The 21,402-nt window shown below is 43.6% G+C and overlaps 1 protein-coding gene across 4 annotated transcripts in view; it reads right to left on the bottom strand.

The window, feature by feature from the left end:
- Arms (Ankyrin repeat-rich membrane spanning) overlaps nucleotides 1-21,402 on the bottom strand; it is an 85,133-nt gene that overhangs the window by 59,774 nt on the left and 3,957 nt on the right. For all 4 annotated transcript variants that reach the window (XM_075673554.1, XM_075673557.1, XM_075673555.1 and 1 more), the window contains exons 5-10: nucleotides 20,367-20,564; nucleotides 11,175-11,273; nucleotides 8,895-8,993; nucleotides 1,742-1,939; nucleotides 852-950; nucleotides 660-758 (exon numbers count right to left, since the gene is read on the bottom strand). In XM_075673554.1, the coding sequence (XP_075529669.1) occupies nucleotides 660-758; nucleotides 852-950; nucleotides 1,742-1,939; nucleotides 8,895-8,993; nucleotides 11,175-11,273; nucleotides 20,367-20,564 (792 nt within the window). The remainder of the gene's footprint in view (nucleotides 1-659; nucleotides 759-851; nucleotides 951-1,741; nucleotides 1,940-8,894; nucleotides 8,994-11,174; nucleotides 11,274-20,366; nucleotides 20,565-21,402) is intronic.

Raw genomic sequence — 21,402 nt, 5'->3', positions numbered from 1 at the left:
GAGCATTCTGCAAGAACTTTTAAACAGGATTTAGTAATAAGTAGAGATAAAAGAAAATAAAATGTTGTAAGCCAATGGCATGAGGAGGCAAAAGCAAATAAAATGTTGCAAGACAATGGCATGAGGAGGCAATGGCTCTCCCAACCGCAAATGTTCTCTCTCATTACCTCTACCGGCATCCACAAGCAATATTTCTCCCCAGCTGTCTCTCATATTGGAGCTGAGGGCCCATATAACATTCTGATTATTTTTTCCCTCCATTTTTTTCTCGCTGCATGCTGCATTCTTGGAGATGGTTTAGCACACTCAGTTGTTCATGCAGCTGCTGGCTATTTGTGCATTGCAAGTAGTAAACATGTGACACAGAGGAGACAACTGTGACGGTTCTGCTGGTGGGTACAGTGGTCCCTCTGAGAAGGGTGCGTGAGCTTTTATAGAGTTTTCAGTTGTTTATGCGGCATATGTTGGCTTAATGCACACAAGCACAACTCTGTGACATATAAACCACACGTGCTGGTTTGCAATGCCATGATGAGGGGCACTTTAACATGTTGCTACAATTGAATGTTACTAGAACATAACAAAAGACACATTTCATCTCCAAAAAAGCCAGCAGCCTTAAGATCATTGACACAATGCCTTAAGCAAAGCATTCTCACCTTGTCTGTTGCAGAAACTTTTGCTTTCTTATCAATCAACATCTGTACTATCTCCGTATTACGGATCCTCGTTGCTTTCATCAATGGAGTGTCTCCATCCTAGACAGAAAAAGTGAGGGGAGGGCGGTTAGGACTACGGACCTCTCGCAAAACATCTAGTGAAAAACTAGCCAAATAAATTAGCAGTCTTACTTTCGTCGCCAATTCGAGATTTGGATTGGCATTCAGAATGGTGCGTACAATGTCAGTGTACCCTTTCTCTACTGCCCAATAAAGAGCAGTTTTTCTGTCCTAAAAGAGGAAACATTGTAGTCATGTGATTACAGCAGAAAGAATGATAATACACAGAGAACATGCAGAAATAATCCACAAAGAAACTGACAAACCAGAATGTCTTGGAGAAAAACGGGATTATAATAAGAATTAAAAGATTCTCTTTTGGAGGTATCCAGCAAGAGCTTGGTGATAAGAAAAATTAGAGAAAATTGCACAAAACTAACAGAACCAACGCTTTGTAGTGATAGTCTGTTGACGTGAACATGTGCTACACCCAAATAAGGTCAGCGTCTTTGGTAGGAATACCTGGTTGGCCTTTACTTTTTTTGTGATAATGTGAACAGAAGTTGCCATTGTAAATGCGTTAGTTCTCATCAAATAGAACATAGTTTTGTCCACAATAAGGAGCTTCTCATTGTTTGTAATCCTTTAAATGTGTTTTGCTCAGTAACAAAATTCTACACGGAGGAACTTCTATTGTGTGATGGTTGCATAGCTTCCAAAATTAGCAAAGCTTCTCAAACACGTCAAGCATGTCTAGGAGGAAATGCAGTTGATGTATATGGCACAGGCATAACTTCCACTCATCCACCTCAAGCAAGTACCATTTTTGCTCTGAACCGTCAGCATTCCTGGTACCTAAATACATCTTAGATTGAGAAGTACTGTTCCAAGTATGTTCTATGGTGTTTTCAGTTAAACTGGCATGATATTCGATTGCCTTAACAGTTGTTTCTTCATTTCTCTAGAGAAGAGAGGGTCCTTAAATTTATTATGTGTGTGCACATAAAGAAAGAACTGCTCACCATGCCTTGTACATCAATGTCAGCATACTTTTTCAGCAAGACATCCACAATAGAAAAATTCCCAGCTTTCGCTGCATGGATCAGATTCGTGTCTCCACTGCGATCGTGCATGTTGACATAGGCCCCAGCGTTCAACAAAGAGACAGCGATATCAGTAAATCCTTCTTTGCAGGCAATGGCCAATGCAGTGTAACCATCCTGTAAGTAATGAGCAAAGTTATGTCAACACTCAGCATGAACTTTTAGCTGTTGCTATTGTGCAGCTGTTAAAAAGAAACAAATAAATCTGCTGTTTTCTGCAACAATTCTCTTCAAGCTTCCAAGGGCGTCAGTTTTCCTTATGTTACTACAAATACTGTAGTATTGCTTGTATTACTCATACCAAAAATTAAAAAAAACAGCAGTGGTGTTGGGGTGCGAGTTGTATATGAATTTCGCCTTGGGCTGTGGCTTCACAGCAGCACGCTTCACACTGCCGTGAAGCTGCATCCAAAAGGGCCCGTCACCAGGCCGCATATTTATAATTGCTAGTAGGTACAGCGGGGCATGGCACTTGCGGAGACATCGGAGATGTGAGCGTGTGCGCGAGAGGAAATGTGGGGCCTTTTGCTCCTTGAATATGCGACTCTGCCTAGGCCCTACGGAGGAGTTTCTTAGCGCGTGTTGTATGCGTTTGTCCCTAGGCGTGCCAGCAGAAGTCGCTGGGCACGGTAGCGCTGAACTTAGCGTCGCAAGTTGGCGGATGGACGTATTGTAAAACCTTGTTAATTCGAAGTCATTGGAACTGCAAAAAATCTTCCAATTAAGCGGGTTTTCGAATTAACCAAACAGAGAAAAAAATGCAACCCAGGCATATAACTTCACTGCAGGAATTCGCTACCTTTATTTGGCGATCTTTGGATTACTTAAAAGTAATCAGAGATGCTGGTTTGCCGCGTCCTGCAGTTCAAGGCTCCAAGAGTCATGTTTACTAGTTGGCCAACTACGTGCAGCAATTGAGAATTTCCACCGTGGCACTCAACAAAACTGAGGATAATGTTCAGCAATCCAATAACTTCCCGAAGAGCGGGTGCTCGGGAGGGCTCGTTAGTGTCATCGTCGTCGCTGTCATCGAACATGGTCGCATCAGCGGTACCTTCACTCTCCAAGTCTGAGTAGCACGTTTGTTAATCATTTTCAAAGTTCAGCTACTCGGCGAAGCCGACTGCACCAGATTCGCTATCCTCTGCGCAGAGTGCATCGATGCGGTCGCAATACTCGGCTCCTTCTTCATCAAGTGCACATGAATAGTCAGCATCAGCATTCACGGTGCTTTCCTTCGAGAAGCCAGCGTGTTCAAAACATTGCATGATCAAAGTAGGTTCCACTTGCGTCCATGCATACACAATAAGACATATGGCTCCGAGGAGGTCGATGGAGTACTCCTTGCCGTTGTCGTAGCAAAGGAGCATGCGCTTGAGCAGGTGGTGGTGGTAAATCTTCCTCGTGTGGTGAATGACGCCTTGGTCCATTGGTTGCGAGATCGACGTGGTGTTCGGAGGAAGGAAGAGTACATTCCTGCCTATGGCTGCAAACTTGCGGTCAAGCTGCCGAACATAATCTTCAACTATTGCGCCTGTTACCCAGGCTTTTTTGTTGTGCCGGTAGATAAACTCATCCTTTGGCGGCAGACGTGCATTTTTAAAGCAGCGAGGCTTCCCACTCTTTCAACTACGAGTAGTGGCAGCTTGTGTTTACCCCACATGTTCAAGCCGAACAGAACGGTAATTCTTCCCTTGCCCTGCTTTCGGCCTTTGACTACAGTGTCCTTTGCTGCGAACGTTTTTGTGGGCAGCATCTTGTAAAAAAGGGCTGCCTCGTCAAGGTTGTACACATCGTCTGCACCGTACTCGATAAGCAACGGAGCCAACATGTGTTTCTTCCAGTCGTCGACGACGCTCTCGTTTGCGCTGCCGCTCTCGCCAAAGGCGGCTACGAAGGTCAAATTATTGCGCTCTTTAAAACGGCTGAACCATCCACTGCTACACTTGAACTCTTCGTGCCCAAGTTGTAGACCCGCAGTATCGTTCCATTGACGGGAAGGTGGGCTGCGTTTGCTTTCTGCAGCCAGTGAAGTAAAGCTGATTCCACGTCTTGGCAGGTGGGAGCCCGTACTCGCAACCGCTTCGAAGAATATGTTTTGCTGTAGGCCTCCAGTACCCTCGACTTGTTCTTCAATATTGTGGACAATGTCGAGAGGGGCACATTGCGCCTTTCAGCTAACTTGGTCTTGGAACACACGTTCTTACCAGCTTCTTGGATCAAGCAGAACTTCTGCAGCAGCATTAAAGTCTTATACTTTGGCATCTTCACTCACTGGAACTTCTGTACAGTTCAAAAAAAAAAAAAACAGAACACCACGCTAGCTGCAACACCCCTAACCACCGCACACAAAGAAACGGCGCAGACCAGCGTTGCGCGCACACACGTCGCCACAGGCGCGGAGAGAGAATTCGCGAACGGCAGCCAGTGGCAGCGGCACGGAACACGCGCTGACGCTGTGACCGCTGCGACTGCGAGGAGTGTGCGGAGTGGGATACGCCAGCACGTGACAAAAACCGGTATTCCTGCTGTGTTGCAGTGAAGCATGTCTCCTCTGCAGGCACGCGTTTCGGCGGTGCGCGGCGCGTACCGTGGACTGATTTTTGTGCTAGTAGTACTACGGGTTGGGCACTTCATCTAAGATAATCACGACTGCTATGTGGCCTCACCTCGCAGCTCCAAATGGCCGTCGTTTCGTCGGGTTTGCGGTGAAATGGGGATTGGGAATTGCCGCATAGCACAACAAATCTTCGAATTAACCGGTTTGGCCTAGGCCGCCGGTTCGAATTATCCGATCAAATTTACATTGGAAAATATGGCACCACAGAAAACCTTCTAATTATCTGGGATTTCGAATTAATGAGGTTTTACTGTAATTATATTTATTCAATCATGCTTTTTACTCATTTACTCAACATCAATCATTTTTACTCATTGTGTCATTATTTCGCATTATTGGCGGCGCCTCCAGGACACCAAAGTGGCGATGGGGACGCCAAAGCTAGAACCCGGACTTGTCCGTTGGTTGGGGCTTGCCAAGGCCTGCACGTGCCAGGGGTGTATAAGATCGGCTGTCCGCGATAGCCGACAGCCAATTTTTTATGCGAACACCCCCTGGCACCCTTCCGCCTCCGCAGACCCAACCCACGGGCCACCCTGCTTTCAGCTTTGATCCCCCCGCTACCTCTTGGGTGCCCTGGAGATCCTACGCCACCTGCTTCATTATAACCTCAGGTGCTCTCCTGAGGCATCCGTTTGCCGGTTACATGTGTCCTCCTGGAGCAGTGCTTGTAAAAAATCCAATCTATTGTCGCGACGAAAAAAGCGACCCACAACTTATCCAACACCAGTCAGAACCTTGCCCCTTCAGACACAGTGATCACCAAAGGGGCGTCCGTGCCCACTGCCTCACCGGGCGGGCAGCCAGCGGCGAAGCGTAAACAAATTCAACCGCACTCCGCAATGCTGGCATGTCTAGGGGACAAACGCGTACAACACGTGCAAAGAAACCTCCTCTGTAGTGCCTAGGCAGAGTCACATATTCAAGGAGCAAAGGCCCCCAGATTTTCTCTTTTGCACCCACTCTTACTCGCACCTGCGCAGAAACTTCGGGCGCTGGCCATACTGTGCTGTCGGCACACGTACACGATCAGCTATTCATGGACACGGGATTCCACAGAAGCACCACATACACTGTCAGCGCTTTGTGGACATAGGATTGCAGAGACACACCACATATTTCGGAGTATTCGCACCCCTGCCTTCTTAGCAAGCTTCTCAATACACGCGCGGGGCAGAGGATACACAGGGACTCCTACAAAAAGCTGTCAGGGTGTCATGGTTGTGCCGACGACAAAAAGGCAACAATCTCTAAATCTGCCTTCGACTTCTTTCGGCCGCTTTCCTGAGTGGCCAGCAATAACTGCCTTGCTCGTCAGTTCCTATTACTATGACCCTTTTGGGGCCCGTTGATCAGTGCTTCGCCGAATCGAATAATAATACCGCACTATGACAATCATGGAGAGCCAATTTTTATGCGAACAACCCCTGGCACGCTTCTGCCTCCGCGGCCCCAACCCACGGGCTGCCCTGCTTCCAGCTTTGATCCCCCTGTTACCTCTTGGGTGCCCAGGAGATCCTGTGCCGCCTGCTTTATTATAACCTCAGGTTCTATCCTCAGGCCTCCGTTTGCCGGTTACATGTGCCCTCCTGGAGCAGTGCTTGTAAAAAATGCAATCTATCATCACAATGAAAAAAAGCGACCCACGACTTATACAACACCATTCAGAACCTTGCCCCTTCAGACACAGCAATCACCAAATTGCGCATCTGTGCCCACTGCCTCACCACGCGGGCAGCCAGCGGCGGAGTGTAAACAAGCTCGACCGCACTCCTCAATGCCGGCATGTCTAGGGGACAAACTCATACAACACACGCTAAGAAACCTCCTCCGCAGTGCCTAGGCAAAGTCACATATTCAAGGAGTAAAGGCTCCCAGATTTTTTTCTCTCGCACCCACTCTTACTCGCACCTGGGCAGCAATGTCAAGCGCCGCGAGAAACGCCACGCCCCGCTGTACCTACTAGCAGTTGTAAAAATGCCACCAGGCCCCATTGCAAATTTTGGTTACAGTGGAACTTGTAAAACACCACCTAAGGAGTGTTTTACTTAAATAATTTTTCATATCAGTTCATTATTGGAGGAGATGGAAGAAATTACTTGTCCTGTTACCATGCTGCCAGAAGGCGAGTGTCACTGCCAATGGAGGCATTCTCTCCCTTTGCCTCGACTAGCGTCTGCAAGCAGTGTTCCTTCCCTGCTTTCTCCCATAAATATACACTGCGATTGTCTGTTAAATATGGCCAGACCTGGTGAGGGGCCCTTTAAGGTGAAGTTTGCCACCACATAAAGTTTAGTTATCTCCTAGGGAACTCCACCCCCACACCTTGAAACTCCCTTTTTCCCTTTTTCCCAGTCATCCATTCTCCTTCTCTTTACGGGTCACCATTTTGCGTTTTGGCTGCGTCAATAGTACAAGCTGCGCTGGCAAACCAGAACTCGGATCATGAGGGGCTGAATTCAACAGCAATGCTTCACAGTGCAGCACAAGCTGAGGATTATCAGCATCACCGAAGAGGCAGGGAACAGAGCTGCAAGCTGAAGATACGGCATGGACGAGTCGTGCATCCGCAATGGGAAACTGTCTTTACAAAACTTTAAGCGTTGTATGCAGTTATTAGGGAGTTTTAGAATAGGGGCCCCAATAGTTTGGGGCCCCAAAGAGCTTTGCGGGTGTTAGCGTTGGGGCACGTAGGAGTGAAGAGTTTTAGAATAGGGTTTGACGTTTGCGGATAGCATCTTGCGCTGACAGCGCCACTACGGCGTCAAAAAAAACTATTAGAAATAATTAAATAAAATATACTATTTTATGATAGGAATAATAATTTTTACTTGCGTGTATTTGCGTTTAAGTACAATTTAGAGGTTATTCTCTGTAAGCAGCAAACAATTAGTTGCGCTTAGTTTGGAGCAAACCAACTTTACTAGCCTTCACCAGCCAAGCTTAGCCGCGTTAGGCCTACGAGCCATAAAATACACAATCGAATTCAAAATCAGCGGCGTCTAATGAGTCAATCTTCATAACACATGCTAGTTGAGAGAAAGCGATAACCGCACTCACTTCTCCTAGCTTGCGAACTTCACGCGTTACCGCGAATCGAACCCAGTTTTGTGCTAGGTTAGAGCCGTCGCTTCGATGGGTGCCGCCATGTTTGCCGACGCAAAGCTTTTGGGGGCGCTATTTGGGCTCCCGCTAAATCGGTGAAATAGCGTTCCCAACGCAAAACCCAAACGGAGTTTGCGTCTTGCACATGCGCAGTGGCTTCGACGCTATTTCTTTGGGGCCCCAAAACGTTTGGGGCCCCTATTCTAAAACTCTCTATTTTCGCTCAGTATACATGTGGCTTTTTTTCTTTCTCTTCTAGGTATTGTACTAGCGGGTGCGGGCTATACATGGAGGTGGACTCTATTCGGAAAAATACAGTACATATTTGAAGCTGTGGGAGATGCTAAGCCTACATTTTTCATGCAGTCTGTGCAGGCTAACTTTTCATGCAACGTTGAGATAGATGCATATACAATCAACTGCTGTTAATTCAACTTCAGTTAATTTGGCTTTTCACTTAATTCTAATGCACAAGAAAGTTATGGCAAGCAACATATTGCTAGGGAAGGAAAACTTAATTTAAACACAAGGGCATTCAGCTTCAGTTAATTCAACCCCCACCGGTGCCTCATCATGTGCGTGGTGGTCACTAAAAGAATGAAAACAAGAAATTCAGCCGACAGCACTACTGCTTCCCTAGGTGACAATGGTGAATGCAGCAACCTATCCTTCAATGATGGTAGCCTGTGCTGTTCCCTGGGTGATGTCTCCTCTGAGGATTTTGCCAGCACCGATAGCAGTGTTGAGGTCTGTGGGCCACTGACCGACGATGACATATATATAATTTTGTAATACATACTATATTGTAGTATTCTGTCGACGACGACAGACTTCTTGAAGCAATAAAAAAGATTTGAATTTTTCCATTTTATCGCCGTTTGTTAATTCGACCAAACCTTGCGGTCCCACAAGGGTCGAATTAACGGCAGTTGAATGTATAATTTTATATCACAATACAGAAAAGTACAGGCCACTAATATTACCTATGGCAGTCAATATGAGTATCAAGTTGCCGAAATGTCATTAGGAGAAATAAGAAGTAATAAGACCATAGGTAAAGAGATATCTTTACACTTATGCTCTTGAGGTTTTATATCCTATTGTTACACTTCGACTACAAGATATATGACAGCAGAGGGCAGCCAATTCCTTTTTGACCGCTGAACATGTACTGATAATTTTTTTGCATTCTGCTTCCATCAGAAGTTGGCTGCTACAGCTGGGAATCAAACCCACAACTTCGTAATCAGCAGTAGAGTATAGCAGCTGCTGAGCCACTGAACTTGGTGCGTGAAATTGGCACCAATTTGTTAAAGAGCAAAGAGAAGAAAAGAAACAGCTACTTACAGCATCGACAGCATTAACATTCGGCTTGTACTCCAGCAGCATGCTGACAATGTCAGAGTAGTTCCCCTTTGTGGCTATTATCAAAGCCGTCCATGAATACTGCAATTCATAAACATTATGTAATTACTATACAGAAGTGGGTTAAATGCATATGAATTCTGGTAATTTCTAATATACCTTACTTAAAGTATAGGGTATTCTTATTGTTAAGGAATATGAATAAAGGAGCAAATAGAACACAGAAAAAAAAATATGTAGGTTCTGAGAATTCCTGCTGCCATTTCCAAAAGGAATTCAAAAAGGACTATCATCAATTGTGCATTAGAAAGTACCTAAATTATTTATTTTCCAATTGGATAACGTGTGCAATATTGGACTAATAAAAAAAGACTATATCACCTTTAACAACAACAAAAAAGGAAGTAAAAAACAACTTATTCAGTTTTTGTAGCTTGCGAACGTTAAAAACCAAATTGCCATTGTTACCAGGCTGATGTGACACATAAAAACAAAAACATTTTTAGTGTTTCATTGGAACACAGTGCAATATTATGTGATAAAGCAAAAAAAAAAAAAAGGATAGTGTCAACCAAGTGTTGATGCTAAAGAAGACAAGATCAACGTATATGGTTGTTCAACTGATCCAATGATTAAATGTTGAATATTTGTCTCTATTCTGTCTCTTTTTCATGTTTATTATTCACTTATTTCGTATCTTAATGTATCGCATTTCACACGCAATTACGATGATGCCCTCAGGATCTCCTTAGCCATCCTGCAACATAGGAGACACTCATTGTAGTCTTCATAGATCTTGGCAGTCACGCATCTGTCTTGGGCGACTTTCTTCCGCTAGGGCTCCCAAACACTGCTCGACACTGTGTGGCTCTTAGCAGGCACAATACGAATCCCACATTTGCGAGGGGCATCTAGTCGAATACGGGCGAGTCGGATAAGTTGGAGATGGTCGAGTTGGATGCGTTATGCCGGTGACACCAGAATTGCAGAAGATTTGGCCCTTATATAGTTTGAAGCGCTGAATATGGCCCCCAGCAGTACGGCAATCAGTTGTTGCCATACAGCACATGTGCACAAGTGTGCGGCGAGTGATCACTTTCTCGTTTTGCAGAGGTGCAAACTCAGCAAGCTCTCTTTGCTGCTTTGGCGTGAGATAGGAAATGTTCTATTCCCGTCCCAGCCACGCTAAAGCGCATCGAACGTGGCCAGTCATGCTGACTGTGCCAGACGCTAGAATGTATGAGTGTCCAATTTTCGTCAGCGAAGAAGAACTGCGCCTCGCGTCTGCACTATGCTGACACACACTGAGAACCAACACCATGCTAGGGCTTCATCAAGGCTCGCCACAAAGTCACTTTGATCAGCGGGGCTGCCATGTCACTTTCAGCTCCATGTGCGCTCACTGATGACAGCACGCATGCGCACTCAGGCCTCCCACCATGCACAGCAGCCAACACGCAGCAAGGTACCCTATCAAACTTGAACACTTCACACCGTCTGGTGGAGGGTGCGGCAGTTAAGTTAGATGGCACTTGGTGGTGGCACAGCAGAGGGCGACAATGACTCACATCCCATCTCGTTTATGGCTAGTTACACGCATTCTTTATTATATATCCTTAGGTGCCAACTATTGCTAAGTATTCTCAGCATGACAAAGTATAATTTAATACCATTGTCACATTCATACAACATCTACAAGTCACCTAACCAACAGTCTATTCTAGCAGTGGTTACCAGATGCCCAGATCCAAGATACACCAAATCTGTCTGAAGTCAGCTACGAGCTGGTTTTCAAAAATACAGCTCTCTATTTCTGGTTTGGCTTAGTTGCCTTCATCAAGACGTGAGTATGAGTACTATCATGAATTGTGCATTAGAAAGTACCTAAATTAATTATTCTCCAATTGGATAATGTGTGCAATATTAGACTAATAAAAAAAGACTATTTCTTTCGTTTACAGATATGTTGTAATCTTAATATAGCCCTTAAATATACTTATACACTAATAAGATTTAGTGCTCATCACCCTTGTCTGTCATGTTCCCCTCCCCTCCCTCCCTTACACATTTTTCTTTTTCTCCCCTTTTCTGTGGTGTCTTTCTTCTCTTGCCCCTCTGGCACCTTCTTTCATTTATCGATGAAAAACTCTAGGCTTCATCCCTAAACAATTGTTAAAAAGATTTGGTATTACCTCTTTGTGTGGCTTTTGAGAAATTGCATGAAATATGATTGAAGAAACACAAGTGCAAAAGAAGACTGACCATCCCTGCAGTGTCAACGTTTGCACCGGCTTCAAGCAGCATCTCAACAATGCCTGTAAACCCTCGACGGCATGACCAAACCAATGGAGTAGTTCCATACTGCATGAATAAAAAGAAAAAAAGAAAGAATAACTGTTAACATGCTATCAGAATCAACAATGACATACAATGTTCAATACGAATGTTAGTGCAAGAAACTTATAACATATGCCCACAATGCCCACAACTTTGCCGAGATCAATTTTACAAGCAAATGGCTCTAATATTGATTTCAGTAGTAAAAATTGCTTGACAAGTTTCTAGAGCAATACTGGTGAATAGTACCTTTCATTAACCATTTATGAACAAAATCCCACAAGGAACTTGAGACATCACAATAGTATCAAAGGCACTGGCACACACAGTAGATTGCGTCAAAAGCAGAGGTTCATTGCACATTTCATCTAGTACTAGCAGCCACTGCCAGATGACATCATGCATACATGCATGTTGGCATGTATGCATGATGTCAATTAGGTGAGGCCTGAAGTGGCAAAGGGTAAAAAAGAAACATAAGGTGCATTTATGGATTAGCAGCACATGGCAAGGCAAAAAGACGTAGCTGGGAGTAGCTTACCTATGGACAGGTAGTGATAGCAGAGATAAAAATAAGGAATTGATTGATTGCATTAGAAGCAATATTAATGAGTTCAAGAAATGGTGCAGGTGATGTTAGTGGGAGCTATGAAAGCGCACATGGATGATTTAGACAGGTATATTGATTACAATGGTTCTCTAGTGCTCGATCTGTGTGATGAACAGAACCTTATAGCAGTTAGTTAACAGGGAGAATAAGTGTCTGGACAGGTAACATGGCCATACAGAAACAGGCAGTCATGTATAGACTATGCCCTAGTCTCAGAAGTGGTCTACAAACGACTACACCAAATGACAATAGATGAACATGAAAAAAATAGCCTGGGTAGTGATCATTTTAACATTAAAGTTTCAGAGAACTAATGCAAAACACGAACCAATAGTATCAGAATTTCTAAAGAAACAAACGAAGAGGAAATAACAGAGATTGCAAAAAAAATATAGAGAAGAAAATGGAGGCTTTTCGTATAGCAATTTGGGAACATAAGAAATTGGTAGACGTTATGCAGCAGGAAATAAGTCAGACAAAGCAAAACAATTGCTGGATTGGAAAGAGGAAACCACTAAGTGGTGGAACAAGGAAACAAAGCAAGCTATAGAAGAGTCTAAGCAGGCATCTAGGGATCATCAAGAAGCCAAAAAGTTGGGATTACACGAAGAGGTGCTCCTTAGATGGAACAAATACTGAGAAAAGAAAAGAGTGGCAAGCAAGGGTGAGCACGAGTGAGCTCGTGCAAGGGAAAATTAAATGTGCAAGTGAACGTAAAGTACATAACATTTGCAACAGAGACAAAGGCACCCCAACATGGTTCTGGAACCAGATAAGAGCAGTCGGAGCTTTAACTCAAAATTCGCAAATGGGTATAAGGGATGAAGATGGTAACATCTACAAAGGAGACGCGCTGCAGTACATCACACATTATTAGGGATAACTTTGACAAGAAAGAAAGCGCAGTTCAGACTCAAACAGATCCAACAACAACAGAGAAGCCCGAGAGATCAAAATTTAGCATAGAAACCTTTTATTGGAAAAAAGCAGAAGAATGTGTCCCTAATAACACGGCAGCAGGACCCGATGAAATCCCAATACAGCTAATCAAAAACCTCGGCCCAAAGAGCAAGGCACTGCTGACCAATGCCATAGAGCAAGTGATTAGAATGAAGAAAATTCTGGTTGGACGGTGCGAAAGCAAGACGAACCTCATCTACAAAGGCAAAGGTGATAAGAATAAGATGAGCTTGTACAGGACAGTTACAGTAACGTTGGTGATACATAGAGTGGCAATACAAGCCATAAAATTGGTATTGTCAAAGTGGGTGGAGAAAATTATGTACTAGGGGAGCTTCAGAATGTGTTCAAGGCAGGCAGGTACTAAGAGGGTAATATGTTTGCACTAACTCAGTGTATAGAGGTTTCAGTAGCTCAGAATAGACCTTTATCGATAGCATTTCTATGTATTAGAGGAGCTTATGACAACGTAGACAGGGAATTGTTACGGGATATTCTTAAGCATGAAGGCATAGAGGACAATTTCATGGTCCTGTTGAGGGAGATATATAGAGAAAACTGGGCACAAGTTGTATGGGAAGGTCATAGGGTAATGAAGTGGTGGGAATTCACCAAGGACTGAAGCAACGATGTTTTCTGTTTCCATAGTTGTTCACTCTTTATGTTAAGGGCATAGAAAGACGACTGGAAAACAGTGAATTAGGGTTTTATTTATCCTACATGCGTAATGGACAAATTGGTGCAACACAAGCTCCCTGGATTGATGTATGTGGACGACATGATACTACTAGCGGACAATAAAAAAGATTTACAGACACTTGTGAATATCTCTGGCAACACAGCGACAAATCTAGGCCTCGAGTTTAGCACAGAGAAATCGGGAATTATGATCTTTAAGGAAGAGATGAGTAATTACGTGGTGACAATTTAACAGCAAGTCATACCTATAGTCAAGCAATATAAATACCTCAGCGTATACATAAACAAAGGAAAGACTTACTCAAGCACCCACCAAAAGAATCTGAAAATAAAGGGGAAGTGGAATGCTACAATAATGAAACACAGAGGCCTGTGGGGGCACAATAAGTATGAGGTGGCGCGTGGAATTTGGAAAGGAGTAATGGTGCCAGTGCTAACGTTCACAAATGCCATTCTATGCTTAATATCGGATATCTTGTCGGGGTTTGAAGTTAACCAAAGATCGGTAGGCCGGTTGACTTTGGCAGCCCACGGTTAAACCACAAATGAGGCAGTGCAGGGTGACATGGGTTGGGCCGCTTTTGAAGTCAGAGAAGCGCAGAGTAAAATTATTTTTCAAGAAAAACTCAGGAACATGGACGAAAATAAATGGGCAGCTAAAGTGCACAAGTTTCTGCACGTGAAAAGCGCAGACACAGAATGGAGGAAGAGGTCAAGAAAGTTGGCAACCAAGTACAGGGTAGTTGAAACTGTAAGTAGACAACTAGGAGTCAGCAGAAAGAAAGTGAGAGAAACAGAGACACTTAATTAGATGCAAAGAATGGAAACAAAAAGGACCATGGAGATTTGCAAGTATAAGAAGAAAGAAATTAGAAGGGCAAATCTGTACGATAAAACATAGGGCAGTGCCTTGCTATTTGAGGCTCGATCCGGTTGCCTAAGAACAAAAACGTACCGAATCAAATATTCGGAACTAGGTCATGCATCTGTATGCTGCAGCAAAAATCCGGAGACCACAAAGCGCATGCATCCTAATGGAATGCGAAGGGATTCACCCAGTGAGAACCATAGGTAACGTACACCTTCTAGAAGCGCTTGGGTTTAAAGTGGACGGAAGCATCAACCAGTCAGCAGTTGAGATAAGCAAGAGACGTTTAGAGTATTGGTGGAAAGAAAGCAGGGAAGACATTGATATGGCCAGATTTCTTACAGTCATAGCTAGCGGTACAAGGTAGATTGTGAAGGGGGGAAAAAAAGGTTAAGGAGATGTATACAAAAATGCCAGATAAAAAATGTATAGCATACCTCATTAAATCAAGCAGGCTAGGTGACTATTTGTCACCGCCAAGTTTCAAAGGGGATGCCATTAAATAATAATAATAATAATAATAATAATAATAATAATAATAATAATAATAATAATAATAATAATAATAATCGTCATCATCATGTTGCCATTACAGCCTCCCAACACTAAGCTACGATCTTGCTTGCTCGAACTGGTGCAGTGAGCCATGAGAAAAAGGTAACCATAACATTTTTCAAGATAACAATCAGAACAACAGCATGGCACAACACCAAAAAAGTGCATATTCGTTCTGTTGTCACTGCAGTTCCTTAAACTGACTTCTGGTTGGCATTTCTCTGTTCAAACTGGCTGCTAACAAGTTTTGGAGCAAACCTGCAGACATGACTGGAACAGGCTAAGCACGTTTTTCATAAAAGAGAAAACTTTTCCACGTTCATGTTTTTAATAGCAGCACCACAGATGGTGCAGCAGTGCATTCCATCCTACATACAATGCTCAACAGTTTTTGTCACTAGCCAGCAATGTTCTCACACAAAAGTATGCATGGCAATCATGAATTGTGTCAATCGATCTCTCTCTTTTGCTTATCACAAAGGCATACCTGCCAACCTGAAGATTTGGAAATTCGTAAAACTATTGCGGCGAGGGGTGGGGGTGGGGGGTCTGCACGAGAGCACTTTTTTTTTTTTAGGGGATTTACCTTTTGCGATAAGCTTACTCACGTTTTCACAACCACAAGTGAAATCAGTGTCTTGGAGAGTAAAGAGCGAAAACTCCACTGGGGCACAATTGATTTTTAAAATGATTGTGCTGTTGCCAACTTTTCCTGCTTCAGAAACAGCTCCATTTGCTCTGTTTTTGCGTTTTCTCTGTTTGCTCAAAGCAAGTACCCCTCTTGTGGCCACTGACTATCAGCAGACTTTCGAGTGTTTTCTCACACGCAGATGAGCGAAACTCCGTTTCGAGTTTTGTTCACAGTGCTGAATATTATCTCACATTCAGCATTGCTGTGGGGAATGGACAGAATACCCAGCATAACCATAGAAATTCTGTGGAACCTGAGCAATCCATCGACAGTTCCAACACTTCCTAATTGCGACCACTGCACGCTGCCCCTTGGCTCATTCAATATGTCGGCTGGAATCTGACATGCTTGCAAGTTGGCAAACTCTACTTCAAGTGTGTTGATTGCTTAATAATAATATTTGGGGTTTTACGTGCCAAAACCACTTTCTGATTATGAGGCACGCCGTAGTGGAGGACTCCGCAAATTTCGACCACCTGGGGTTCTTTAACGTGCACCTAAATCTAAGCACACGGGTGTTTTCGCATTTCGCCCCCATCGAAATGCGGCCGCCGTGGCCAGGATTCGATCCCGCGACCTCGTGCTCAGCAGCCCAACACCATAGCCACTGAGCAACCACGGCGGGTTGTTGATTGCTTCTTCTTTTGATTCGCCACTCTGCTGGGGTAGGATAGCAGGGAACGCCATAATAAAATGATATACGCTGTTGACTGAAGCAGTTTCCAGAGCTTGTACTTGAGCAACTTCAGCCATATAGAGATTGACATCTTATAGCGGGGATTTGTGGTGAATGTAATCGCATGCTGCCGTTAAGTACAGACATACAGCAGAGAAGAACTGCTCTCTCTCAATGCAGCTCAGTGCCTCAACCACAGAGTAGGTTGTGCTGCCAATAACTATGTCTTCATCATCTTTCTGGTTCTCTGCAGCTCCATAGTCAACTTCCAGCAAGGAATGACATGCCTTGACAACACCTGGGCGCAGTCAGGAGATCCTCGAAAAGGTGATTCAAGAGGCGCCTCAGTACATGAATCTGAGGAGCCTGTGCCTGAAGAAGGCAGTTTGCCTTCTCAAAAAGCAGTATAACATTTTGGAGAAAAAGACAGCATGCCCTGTTTAGCTCCGATGACAAAAAATAAAACAGGCGCTCCTCACGGGTCACATGGTTGGCTTCCCCAGAATCCTTGGTATGAAGTTTCAGTTTTTTTGCTTGAGCTCCAGAATGAGCTCTTCCTCTTTAGCGAGAGTTCACCGCCGTCAGTGCTTTTTTTTCCCGATGCCTGCAGCAGTGTTGTGAAGATGTGTAGCAGAATTTGGGGTCAGTGCAGGGTTCTTTTAGGGTCAGTGCAGGGTTCTTGAGGGTTTGTGAGGAAGTCTTTGGAATTTGGTATGAGTCCAAAAACAAGCTCTGATTGTTGCACTGCTTTGTTTCACATAAAAAAAGCTGAGTAGTGGTTTCCACTGGTCGAGCAGCCTCTACAAATACTTTCCTAACAACAGCCAACGTGTCAGCGAATGCTTCAACATCTTTCTTACCTCAGCGTCATGCATTTTTTGGTAAGCCGATCTTTCCATTTCGAGCTTTTCCCTAGGTAAAAAAAGATGCCAACCAAAGCCTCATGAACCTTTACAGGAAGACATGAAGCTCCTTTTTGGGCGGCCAAGTTGGTGAGATGGCACAGGCAACTAACTCCTATCAAACCTGGTTCAGCCTCTCTCAATACAGTAGAAACACTGCTTTTCTTGCCGATCATGACATTGGCATTGCCCGAACACATAGCCAACTAGTTTCCAACAGGAAAATTACGAGACTTCATCTCGTCCAGAACCAGATTTGCAATCTTGTGACCCATCACTTCCCCTTGGATTGTCCCAAGGCAAAGAAGACAGCTTTCGACTCTACTTGTTCCTATTAACGAAATATGTCGCAACAATAGGATAAAGCTGCGTATCCCTACTGTTACTGCCATCTACAGCAATCGAAAATACTGCTGTTTTAGGACATCCAGCAAAGGAATCTCCGCGTTGGCGGCCATTTCCCGAACAATTGACGTCGTCTTTGTTCGTCCACAGGCGTAGCGTTTTGCTTCTTTGCGCTTGGGGAACATCTTCCGGAAAAGTGGTCCAGCAGGATCGCTGACACTCAGCGGGATGTTGTGTTCAACTAAAAACGCCATGAAGAGGCATTCTGCACGAATCACACCAAGGTCGTTGTCACTGCGTGCAAAACTTGCTAAGCTTGGCCGGCTGTCCATAGCTCACATGTATCCCTGATATTTTTCGAAGCAATGCAGACCTTGATGTCAGACTTGCCACCATGCAAGATGTTCACATCACAGGCACACAAGGTGCAGAATCCAAACTGCTCCCCTTTCTTCGACGGCATGAAGCACAGAAATTCTGCCGTGTACAATTTCAAAAACACTTGAAGTACTGTCGGGGCTTCGAGTCCGCCATTGCACTGCGAAGCCACTACAGGCCGGAGTCGCACTGCGTCCGACGTAGCAGGTAGTCACACAAAAGGTGAGGCCAACACTGCAGTGACTGAAGTCCAAACCCACGCGCCCGCACGAACAAAGGCAACAGCACGACAACAGGTTTGCGGAGAAGCTAGAAGCACTATCGGCACTATCAAGCTATGGATATGGATTCATGACCCCCCCTAGTAGACGACAGAAGTCACTACAACCTTGCAGCTGCTGATGATGATACCACGCATACATATTGCCCTCTCATGGCAGTGCAAGGTACTAGGGTGCACTTTTACTACATTTTCACATTGTTTTTCGAAAATAAAATGTTCTCTGTAAAATTTCAAGCAAGATTAGTAAAATCGTAAGACTGCTCGAAATTCACACATTTTATGTAAAATTCGGAAGAGTTGGCAGGTATGCAGAGACCAACCAGGAAGATGCATGCAATGCTTGTAGACACTGTCAAACTGCAGAAGAAAATGACTTTGCTAAATGTTGCAAGAAAAAGAGAGAATATGTGTGTGTGCATATATATATATATATATATATATATATATATATATATATATATATATATATATATATATATATAAATTTAAATTGGGGAATTAAAACAGTTCGCCACATATCAGGTTTCATTAAATCAAAGTTTCATTGTATCTAGTCTTTTCACAGAGACAAAGAATATATCTTTCCAATGGCACACTATTCCCATCACCCAACATCAGAAATTGTGCTCTGATTACCAGTCCACATAGTAGGAGCCCTTAAATGACCACCAGTTAAAAGGTATTCATCTCCAACATCTGCCAAGAAACACTGGTGCTCCACATGGCTTTTGTCCTCTAAAACATAAGGAAGACTGTGGGTAAATAGTATGTGAAATGCCAATGCATTTTGTCACAGCTCTTCTTCTTGAATGTAGGTGTTGTCAGACTTCTTGAGCTGCAGGGAACCTCAGCGATATTTAGGGACCTGAGATACCACATTTTTTATCATTGCTTGGGATGTACTTGTAGTAAGGCAAACAAGTCTTTATCTCCTTGATAAAGATTCACAGTTGATCAAATGATTTTATCAACACTATAAAAAAGCAAAAATGAAGACAATATATGCACTAGCATGAACATTGTATTCACTGTCCCTTGAATAGAGTCAATCTGTGGCTCTGTGACACTTTAGGCCAGTCTCAAGTTAGCCACTACTTTAAGCTGGTTATGCCCCCCTCTTCCCCATTTTGCAGCAAAGCTGTTAAGGGGAGTTCTGCAATGGCTTTGATGCAGTGGTGAAGGCCAGCATGCTACGCCGTGGTTGATATAAAATGTAAATGCAACGCAGTGTGTGTCGGAGCCCTAAATTTGCTTTGAAACACAATGATCAATGATAATAAAATCAATGTTACTTTGCCTATATCTCATTCAAATAGCCAACAACCTATATGCAGAGTTTTTACACAGTAATCTATAATTTTTTTTCTCACATCAAATTATAGCAGCTCCATGTTGGCGGTCAGCTAAGTGTTTTTACAGCTGTGACAGTGAAAGCTGATGTGTAGGTGCTGCAACGTAGTACACATAGGAGTTGTCTCAGCCAGCCACAACCATGCTCAAACACAGCAGCAACTGCTGCTGCATTTAAATGAGGCTATAAGCCAGCACCACAGTCCCCTAGTACTTTTGACGAAAGGTGTGAGAACTCGCTTATACAGCTTCGCTGTCTTGTATGCATCATTTGTCAGATTGGCCTACACCTGTGAAGGGTCCTTTTTTTTTTTCCACTAAGACAATATGCAAAATCTGAAAGTGTGCTTCTCCACACACCTTCTTTGATGCAACCAAGATTGTGGACCTCGGGCTAGAATCATAATTGAAGTATCAACATGCGGGTGAGTAACATGATTCCTGCCACCGTCAATCCCCCTATGTCCAAGGTTTAGAATCCGTGTCTCAGCTTTAACAGCACTACTAACAGGAATGTGGTCCTCTTGGTTAGGGAACTTTAGATCTATGGGAAAGCCTGCTTACAGACTTTTGCATATTGTCTATTTAGTATAAAAGAAGCAGCACATTCACACCCCCAGCAGGATGCAATGGATGTGGTTACCCATAATGCAGCAGTGGGAAAATGTATACAGGAAGGGAGAAGGGATTGTTCCTCTATGTGTCCACAGAACCCAAGAAAACATTCCGAAAAAACTCTTGAGTTCCACAAAACGCAGTTTGGAAACCCCCTGCAATATATAAAGCATAATATACTTCACCTTGTCACCAGAGTTGACTTTAGCACCGTAACTGAGTAAGTCACCCACGATGCTCTGGTGGCCCCGGCCTGCTGCCCAGATAAGGCAGGACATGTGGTTCAGGTCGTGCACATTTGGGAAAGCCCCCTGCTCCAGCAAATACCTGGCAGTCTCTGTGTGGCCCTTGTAACATGCCCACATAAGGGCAGTCCACCCACCCTAGAATGACACATGCACAATCACAGCTTGCCAACCATTCTTGCACAAACATTGATAATTCACTTTCCCTCCAGGATAACATATTATAATTGATAAAAGCACTGTGCATATGAAGAATGTAAAGAATGTAGAAATTAAACTACAAAACAGCAGTGCTGTTCTGTAGCACTGAATTAGCAATATATGAACCAATCACAAAAAATAAACACTGCCAATGCTTGGAATGTTAAATTAGGCATACACATAATAGGAATGCCTTAGAGTCCACTGTGGCTATTGTATCGTAGCCAATGATCATTTGGACAGGTTTCATTGTCATTTGGGAAATTCAGTGTGTTGCATAATAACAAGGTTCACCTCATCTGATACTTCAAAGCATTTATTTCCACATCTTCTACTTAGCATTTCCTCCTAAACAAATTTCTAAAAAAATTGCAATTGAAATACAAGACTGAACTGTAAAGGTGAGCTATTAGAAAGTAACTGTAAATAAAAATTACAGTGCATAAGAAAATGAAAGTAAATATAAACTGGCCACTTTTATTGAACCTTTTACAAATAAGTTACGATTTTTGTACAAAGAAGTTGACATCTCAGCATCACTTTTTCAGAACTCTTTATGGTCATTTGGCACCATCTGTCTAAAACCCACTAGGATGGGTGGCGAGGGGCAGGATTTTGCAGCATGCCACAAATTGCTGAGGCCCATGGGGCATGAGAATGACAAGCAATAACGTTCAAATTCATGAACAATTTAAAATGAAAAGAAAGGAAAGTGCACACTATGGCAAACTGCTATTTTCTCTGTGAATAAGTTATCTCTTGACACAGAACAAAC

The sequence above is a fragment of the Dermacentor variabilis genome, chromosome 1, assembly GCF_050947875.1.
Source record: "Dermacentor variabilis isolate Ectoservices chromosome 1, ASM5094787v1, whole genome shotgun sequence".
In the NCBI taxonomy this organism is placed as follows: Eukaryota; Metazoa; Arthropoda; class Arachnida; order Ixodida; family Ixodidae; genus Dermacentor; species Dermacentor variabilis.
This window is presented reverse-complemented; position numbering and strand designations above follow the sequence as displayed.